General features: G+C 32.0%; 1 protein-coding gene across 2 annotated transcripts; it reads right to left on the bottom strand.

Annotated features, from left to right (window-relative positions):
- Nucleotides 1–2807: 2807 nt before the first annotated feature.
- On the bottom strand, nt 2808–4354 carry LOC129808866 (uncharacterized). 2 transcript variants are annotated; one of them, XM_055858772.1, is made up of 3 exons: nt 3902–4354; nt 3292–3840; nt 2808–3224 (listed from the first exon to the last, which is right to left on the bottom strand). In XM_055858772.1, exons 1-3 carry the CDS (start codon nt 4044–4046, stop codon nt 2866–2868), a joined length of 1053 nt encoding a protein of 350 aa, XP_055714747.1. In that variant the 5' UTR covers nt 4047–4354; the 3' UTR covers nt 2808–2865. The 2 variants fall into 2 exon arrangements, with proteins under 2 accessions (XP_055714747.1, XP_055714745.1); XM_055858770.1 differs by having other exon boundaries at nt 3292–4354.
- Between the last annotated feature and the right edge of the window lie 5185 nt (nt 4355–9539).

Below are 9539 nucleotides of genomic sequence, written 5' to 3'. Positions count from 1 at the left end.
TTCTCAATGAAAATCACATTAGAATACTTCAAATAATTCTACCAATCAATTAATATCATTAGTTGAATTTTTTTCTTGGAAAAATTCCCACCAAAACTCATCATGATCCCATCCTTGGGAGTTTTTTTTTTAATTTTTAAAAAATGCCAAAATCTGCTCTAGAAACCGCAATTCTTAAAATTTCTCAATGAAAATCACATTAAAATACTTCAAATAATTCTACCAATCAATTAATATCATTAGTTGAATTTTTTTCTTGGAAAAATTCCCACCAAAAATCATCATGATCCCACCCTTGGGAGTTTTTTTTTTAATTTTTTAAAAATGCCAAAATCTGCTCTAAAAACCGCAATTCTTAAAATTTCTCAATGAAAATCACATTAGAATACTTCAAATAATTCTTTCAATTATTTAATATCATTAGTTGAATTGTTTTCTTGGAAAAATTCCCACAAAAATCATCATGATCCCGCCCTTGGGAGTTTTTTAATTTTTTAAAAATGCCAAAATCTGCTCTAAAAACCGCAATTCTTAAAATTTCTCAATGAAAATCACATTAGAATACTTCAAATAATTCTACCAATAAATTAATATCATTAGTTGAATTATTTTCTTGGAAAAATTCCCACCAAAGATCATCATGATCCCACCCTTGGGAGTTTTTTTTTAATTTTTTAAAAATGCCAAAATCTGCTCTAAAAACCGCAATTCTTAAAATTTCTCAATGAAAATCACATTAGAATACTTCGAATAATTCTATCAATTAATTAATATCATTAGTTGAATTATTTTCTTGGAAAAATTCCCACAAAAATCATCATGATCCCACCCTTGGGAGTTTTTTAATTTTTTAAAAATGCCAAAATCTGCTCTAAAAACCGCAATTCTTAAAATTTCTCAATGAAAATCACATTAGAATACTTCAAATAATTCTACCAATCAATTAATATCATTAGTTGAATTTTTTTCTTGGAAAAACTCCCACCAAAACTCATCATGATCCCATCCTTGGGAGTTTTTTTAATTTTTAAAAAATGCCAAAATCTGCTCTAGAAACCGCAATTCTTAAAATTTCTCAATGAAAATCACATTAGAATACTTCAAATAATTCTACCAATAAATTAATATCATTAGTTGAATTATTTTCTTGGAAAAATTCCCACCAAAGATCATCATGATCCCACCCTTGGGAGTTTTTTTTTAATTTTTTAAAAATGCCAAAATCTGCTCTAAAAACCGCAATTCTTAAAATTTCTCAATGAAAATCACATTAGAATACTTCGAATAATTCTATCAATTAATTAATATCATTAGTTGAATTATTTTCTTGGAAAAATTCCCACAAAAATCATCATGATCCCACCCTTGGGAGTTTTTTAATTCTTTAAAAATGCCAAAATCTGCTCTAAAAACCGCAATTCTTAAAATTTCTCAATGAAAATTACATTAGAATACTTCAAATAATTCTACCAATCAATTAATATCATTAGTTGAATTTGTTTCTTGGAAAAATTCCCACCAAAAATCATCATGATCCCACCCTTGGGAGTTTTTTTTTTAATTTTTTAAAAATGCCAAAATCTGCTCTAAAAACCGCAATTCTTAAAATTTCTCAATGAAAATCACATTAGAATACTTCAAATAATTCTACCAATCAAGTAATATCATTAGTTGAATTATTTTCTTGGAAAAATTCCCACAAAAATCATCATGATCCCATCCTTGGGAGTTTTTTTAATTTTTAAAAAATGCCAAAATCTGCTCTAGAAACCGCGATTCTTAAAATTTCTCAATGAAAATCACATTAGAATACTTCAAATACTATGGACATAAATGTCTCTAGTATATACACTGAGAAAAAGAGAGGGTGCGATTAACTTTTTTTCCTCATAATTTTAAGGCTTTTTAGTTGTAAACCCAAGTGGCAAAATATTACTATAGTGCCAAATTGAGGTAATGAAAACGGTAGTCGGACGTCACTAAAGTTACCTCGAGTTGCTCTGAGGTGGGGAAACCCACGCGACATAAATATAACGTTTTAGTTACTTAAATTATTAACGTCATTCCGGCTGGTTATACTAACGTAATTGTTTGGTAAGTAATTTCTCAATAAATTACGTTACTTATGAAAAGAAAATTTACCTTCCAATGACGTTATTTTGTGACACATGCTTTCCAGCATCTTTTTTGTCCCAAATGTCAAGTTCAAAACACAATATTTACCTATTTAAAGTGAAGTTTGTGAAAATTATCAAGTGAAAATGAAAAAGCTATATAAATATTCGTCAACACATTACCGTCACTTGAGAAAATACAGTGTACAAGAAGAGCAAGAGTCAAGTGCGCGAAGAAAAGACAATGCAGTGGAAGTGAATCAAGATTTCCAATGCTCTTTGGTTGACGATGAAAATTTAAGAAGTCCATTCGAATTTGGGGGTAAATATTGACTATTTATTGATCTCTACTAAAATGATTCATCAAATTCATAGGAATTTTTTTTTTTTTTATTTATTGTAAGAGTTAAGAGTTGGTATTTATTTTTGTCGACATAACCTCTTTTTTAGAACCATCTTCTGATGACAACGATATAGAGGAACAGGCTGAAGACCAAGCGACAATAGAAGATCTCCTGAGAGACTGGGCACTTGATAATAATATCAGCCACACGTCGATTAAAGGACTGCTGAAAATACTTAGAACCGTGCCAACACTCCAACATCTTCCAAAGGATCCCCGCACCCCCCTAGAAACGCCAAACAACATTGCTGTGACGAGAATGGGATCTGGAGAATTCTGGCACAACTCACTAAAATCAACACTGCTGTTATATTTTGAAGATTTGAGCCAAGATGTGAAGATTACACTTCAGTTCCATGTTGATGGCCTGCCAATTAGTTTTAACAAATTGCGTGTAAAGATGATATCAACAATTTTGAAAGCAATTTTTTCACTTTCACATTTCCCTGAAGTCCCACCAAAAGTCTTCATATGATTAATGAACCTTTTCCTGAGGGTTTGATCACATAGCTTTTTCTCAAATTCATCTAGTCCTTCTTCTGTTGACAGGGGAAGTTCTCCGATTTCTTCGGCTGAAGAGACAAGGAGTTCACAGTCGCTTCTTGAGGTGTGACCTTGTGAAAGGAGTAGAAGAGTCCTGTCCAACTTATCTGAATTTTTTACTGCGTGGTCAGTGAGTTTTGCGACTTTTCCTTCAAGAGATTCAACTACAAAAATGAAAAGAAAAAATGAGGTTATGTTTTTTTCACACTCATCAATACTCTAATTTCTTACCTTTGTTAAATACATTTTCAATCAATCCATAGCAATGACAGGTTTGAGATGAAGCTTCCTCTTGTCCCTGTATACCATGAGCAGTTAAAGTTATCTCCTGCAAATTCTCCAACACTGGAAGATGATCAGATGGCATAGCGTTTCCATTTTCTGATATCTGAAGAAATCGCAGATTTGGTGGATTTTCTGAAGCCAGATTCATGTGGTCAGTAGAAATCTGAAGATGTGCGAGGTTTTTAACGTGTCCTGAAATACTCTGCTGAGAAGTTAATTCTGTGTCATCTTGGGTTTCATTGCACCCCATTGTCTGACTTTGAGGCTGGGAGGGCTGGGAAGAAAGTTCAGCTATCATCTTGTTGTAGTCTACTGGCTTTGGTAGATCTTCGGAGCATCCATAATGCTTCTTGCGTCTTCTCTGAGGAACACTTTTTAGAATCTCATCTTCGCTTTCAGTGCTCACTTTTTCCAGAAGACGCTCCATATGAATTGCTTCTCTGAAGGTTTCATGAGTCGATATCACTACACATGGACAAGTAATCCAATTTTCTCCTAAAAAAAATACAAGAAAAAGTTTTAAATTCGTGAAAAAGAATCTTTTTATTGTACAAACCTGGTAGGGAATTTGCGTTTGATCTGAAACGCTCAATGTTGCCAGAAGTTGGCCAGGACAAAATCCCATTAATTTCCCATCCGGAAGGTACAGCCTCCACGTACACGAGCCCATTTTCTATCGTTTTTACTACCTTAAATGGCATATTTCTTTCCACAATAATCACAGTACAATGTAAACAACAAAATTGACAGAAAGCGAGAGAAATACACTGATGGCGTCTCACTTGCCGCCAATAGTTTCAGCCCAATAACACGATGTCCGCAATTATTTAACACGGGTAACCGGAGCACAGACATTGTGTGGATGTCGTACGACGTTCAGCGACAAATATGGAGATTAATCTATTGATAATCTTCACTTATAATTTTACTCTATTAATATTTTTTTTATAAAATTACTTTTTACAAGTCATAAACAAAAGCTTTGTTAAAAATATTGCTTTCACAATAATAATAAATAATATTAGTTAAAAAATATTAATGAACAACACAAAATTTCGAAACTTAAAATTTTAAAACTAAAAGAAAAATAAGTGATTTTTAAATAAAATATATTTCAAGTTTGAAATATATTTTTAAAATTTTTTTTTCTGGAGATATCAGTTTCCATCGAATAACATACGTAAAGCGTGTCCCGGATTTAAATGTTAAGAAGACAAATGACTCTCATTAAAAAACTGTAGTACATATAAAAATACTATTTATATTTCTTGAAAGGGTATTTCATTGTGATTCAAATCCACTTTATGGTTTTTTATTCAAGCGATTTCTCCGCGAAATCTTCGCACCATCTTCTTTACTCCCTCTGGACAAGGTCGTCCCCACGATCTTTGACGACTTTCTTCCACCTTCGTGCGAAGTTCTACAAATCTTTGGCTGGATTAGCCTTCTTCTTCAAGTCTCCTTTCAAAATTCCCAGTATTTCTCAATGGGGCGGACTTTTGGAGTGCAGGGCGGGTTGACCTTCTTATCTACATATTTGACATTGTTGTTGGAAAACCATTCCAGGGTGGCTTTCGCGTAATGATATGATGCCAAATCAGGCCAAAATAGAGGAGGGATGTCGTGGCTTTGATACAGTGGCAAAAGTCGTTTTTGGAGGCACTCTTTAATGTAGATATCCGCGTTCATCGTCCCTGCCATGAAAAATTCTTCGCTGCGACGTCCACAAGAGCAGATTGCCATCCAAACCACATATTTCTTCGGGAACTTGTCGTACTCTTTAAACCTGTACTTGCTGGCTACACCCGTACGAGTCTTCGCCGTGTAAAACTGTTGGACGGGCAACTGAGTAAATTCACCTTTTACGACAGTTTCGTCGTCCATCAAAATGCATCCTTGAAAGCATTTCAAAACTCGATCACTCAGATTTCTCGACCATATTTTGGCGCTGTGCCTCTGCTTGTCCGTGCGATGGGGAGCAGCTTGAGCTTTGTACGTTATCAATCCGTTATATACCCAGCTTTTTGCCCACATCTCTGACTGAAAGGCAAGGTTGCTTCTGGAAAAGCGCCAAAACTCTCTTCTCCATCCCCATGTCTACAGCTCCAGGTTTTCTGCCACATCCTGGCTTTCGAACAACAGTCTTGAGTTCCTTGAAGCATAATATAACCCATGGATGGACATTTTCCGGCGATCCTTCCGATTTGTACGTGTCCACGATCAATTTGCGCAGGTTCTCCGTTTTTATCACTTTTCTCAGCCAAAACACAACCTTTTTCAATATTTTTTTTTCAGAAATAAATAGCTGACGAAATTCTCTTGAAACATAAAAAAAAATCAAAACAAAACTCAATTCCTATTGTGACTCACTTCATGTCGAAAACTTGGGATTTAAATCCGGGACACGCTTCACTAGCGTGATTCCAGTATAATTTATATACGCCGAAAACAAATCCGTTGGCTGTTCAAGAATTTTCCAGAAAGTTTTTCATTAAGAATTTTTTATGAAACTATTGTCATGAAATAAACTTCAAATTAAAGGAGATTGAGGGCACTCAATGGGTCAAGTGGTAGAGCACTCGCTCTATGATGCAAGTGTCCCAGGTTCGAATCCCCTTTAGGTCACCAGGAATTTTTGTGGCGTTAAAGGTGTTCGGATTGCATCCAGGGAGCTTCACCGCACTTGATTCAAACGGGCATGAGATTGAAAACCTCGTCCCGTACAAGAAAATATAATAATGCATGTCTAGAAATTCCCTTGAGGGAAGGCCTAGTTCCTTCATGGAATGTTGTTCCAGCATTATTAATATTATTATTAATAAAGGAGATTAAATTGAATTGAAAAATATACAACTCTGAACAAAATAGACAAAAGCGAGTTCCACTGTATTACGGCGAAGAAAGAAATATCATTGTCTTCAGAAATCATTTGCAGATTTTTTTCGGATTCACTAATTTATCAATTTTCGCAAAGCCAGTAAAATCCATATACATTTATTTTGCTTCTAAAAAAAATCAAAGCCTGATACTAGAGCTTCTTACGCGTTATGGTGTCTATACACTAGAAGCAATTTTCGCCAAAAATTGCCTTTTTTAAAAAATTCTGACGTTTCTGTCTGCAAGAATAGGGGAAATTTTCATTAAAAATGCATTTTTTTTAAAGAAATTTCTGCTAGTATGTAGACGCCATTACAAATTACAAATATATTCTAACGGCCTAAAATTCTGTTAAGATCCATAAACGTAGAAAAAACACTTCATCACTGTTGTGTTCTTCTTATTATTTTAGCTGTATTTAATATTTACTTATCAAATTTTGTTCACCGAGTCACACAATTCGATTTTTTTGTATTCCGATTTCTCAAAAAGAATTTTCTTGTCAAACCAGCTTTCGGAAAATTCTCATATACATAGACCTAAAGGAAAATCGTCTTCGATAAAGTTGTATAGCAAAAACTTATCAAAATATGTCAACTGGAAATTTGTTGTATTTAAGATAGCTTGTAAAAAAGCGAAATAATAGCAAAAATTACTGTACGCTAACAAAATTTGCTACAAAATTTAGAAAATGTCTTGAAAAGCACATTTTTGTGCATGAAGAAGAAATTAGTCTACAGAAAAATTGCAGAAGAGTAATCCCACAAGAGTATCCTTATTAGAAATTATCTAGTTTTTCTCTGACCCTATGAGAAAATAAGATATTTGTGTTGACAAATTTTGTCCTATTCTTTTGTCCTATTTAGATTCTTCTGCGAAAACTTTAAAATTATTCTTTTCAATATAAAACTAAAATTGCAAATAGCATTTTTTTCAGTTTTCTATATTATTTACAAATAAATTGCTCTTAAACTCTTTTTTTTTTGCTTGTAAAATCACATAAAATCGATTCGGCGAATTTAGGTAAACATATTACATATTGACCTATAAAATTAAGAACGTGAAATAATATAGAACTTACCTACGCACATTAAAAGAATCTGTCCTTAGAATTGAAGACATGTCATACGACTATCCGAGGACACATTTTTATTGGGGTGAGTGCGCCATAAGATTTTGTTGCGCGCGAATTTAAAATTTTAAGAATGATTTTAAATTCCGTTTTAAGTTAAATCTAATAGATTTTGATAATTATTTTTGTGACTAGGTAGTTGTAATAACATGTAAGAAATTATAGGCAATGTTAAAAAAAAATGTAGGGAATTTTCGCAATTATTTCAGCTAAAAAAAATATTAAATATTGCTTCTTTCTGGGTGGGATGTATTTTATATCGATAATCAATAAAATCTCTATCGGTAAACGACATCTGCATGTTCAATATAATAAATAAAATCAATGAAATCCCGCGATATTTGCGCGCTGATTATTGAAATATTTTCAGTGAGAGATTTCATGATAGAATTATGCGTCATGGAAATAAAAAGAGAACGAAGAAAGAGAAAAAATATAAAGAAGTGGAGTAGAAAGAGACGAATAGAAAAGAGGTAAGAAGCGACGTTCAACTAACGTGTCACTATCGTTAGTGAACTTACCAAAATGGTAAGTTATGTCGATTCGCTTACCTCTTTATAACGTGGAGGTTATTCCCCACTTCGAGAGTATGACGTGCGGGTGCACCAATTAATTACTATTACCATACGACAACGATGACGTTATAATGACACATTTTTGCTACTTGGGAATATATCAACATTTTTTAATGTTAGTTTTACACCATTTTAAGGGTAAAATTAACATAAAAAATGGTTACTTTAACCCCCAATACACCTGAAAAGGGTAATATTTACACCGATTTTGGACCAATACTGCAGTATAAGATTAACATTTCCGGAATGTTATTTAATATATGTTATTTATTATATATTAAATAAATATTTGCCTATTAGCGAAATAAATTATAGAATACTTATTCAGTAATTTAATTAGTATTTGTTTTTATAAAAAAAAAACAGGACAAACCCTCTTACAAGATAATTAAATAATAGTAATTCAATAACTGAACATGGTTGATCATGAATATTTATTTAAAATGCAATTAACAAATTTAATGATTTTGTAATACAATTTATAAAATGCATTGTAGTGCGCTAATTCAAAAATAGCAATTAACATTGTAATTGTATTAATACATTATATGAATTAATGCAACTAAATTATCACTTTAGCTTTGAACTGTAATTTTCGCAGTTCTCATTATAGTTTGCATATAAATGCATATTCATTTTAGCTTATATGAATTATATCAAACTATATGTAATGTTTGTATATAATCCTCTTAAAAAGACATTTGAATATCAATTATTTGCACATGTGTTGCCAATTGTAACAATAATATTAATTGAACCAAATTGGCTGGTAACTGCTAATATGTTCCTGTTGTTGAGCATCCCAAAATCTATTGTCTTTCAATCAAATTACATTTATGTATTTTATTTAAATCCGCACTTGCAAAATTGTATCAATAAAAGATTTAACACAAATACTATTCGTGTGCTTTGATCAGAATTCCCAAAAGAATTATGAATATAATATTTTCAAAATAATATTTTCGTGTACTTATGTATTAATTTTTCAAAATTCTTTTCAAAAATTTCTTAGTGCAATCAAGTGTGCTAATCCGGGCGCTTCGCTATCTGGATCATTTATGACTAATTCACTTAAAATAATATTTTTATTTTTATTTCCCTAATATAGTCACTACAGTAACATAATATAACTATTCAATTTTGAGAAAAAGAAAAAGTAATATTTTTATCCATTATATAAGTAAGTGTAATCGATTCATTTCAATCTTGTGCCAGCTGGGTTTTTCACTAAAAATTTTCTAGCAGTGATATTTTCGCTAATGATAGCTGATTGATTGAAACATTTATTGTTTTTTCCTTGTGAAAAAAGTATTTTAAATCCAAAGGTTTAATTAAAAGTGAATTAGCGAAAAGGCGACCCAGTTAGAGCATGCTGACTTATTTCAGTATTATCATTATTTTATAAATTTTCTTTAATATTTTTGATAATTTTTTTATATTATGTTTCTGAATAAAATAGTGAATAATTCTATGGATTTAGAAGAAGTAAAAAGAATTTCATCAGTCCAAAAACAAGCGTTTAAGTAGCACTCTTCGGAAAACGATCCAGTTACTCCACCTTCCAGATGCTTTAAATAAAGCAAAGTGTTAAAAATGCTCCGTGAAATCTC

The sequence above is a fragment of the Phlebotomus papatasi genome, unplaced genomic scaffold (genome assembly GCF_024763615.1).
Source record: "Phlebotomus papatasi isolate M1 unplaced genomic scaffold, Ppap_2.1 HiC_scaffold_143, whole genome shotgun sequence".
Classification (NCBI taxonomy): Eukaryota; Metazoa; Arthropoda; class Insecta; order Diptera; family Psychodidae; genus Phlebotomus; species Phlebotomus papatasi.
Note: the sequence above shows the minus strand (reverse complement) of the source record. Positions and strands in the feature narration are given on the sequence as shown.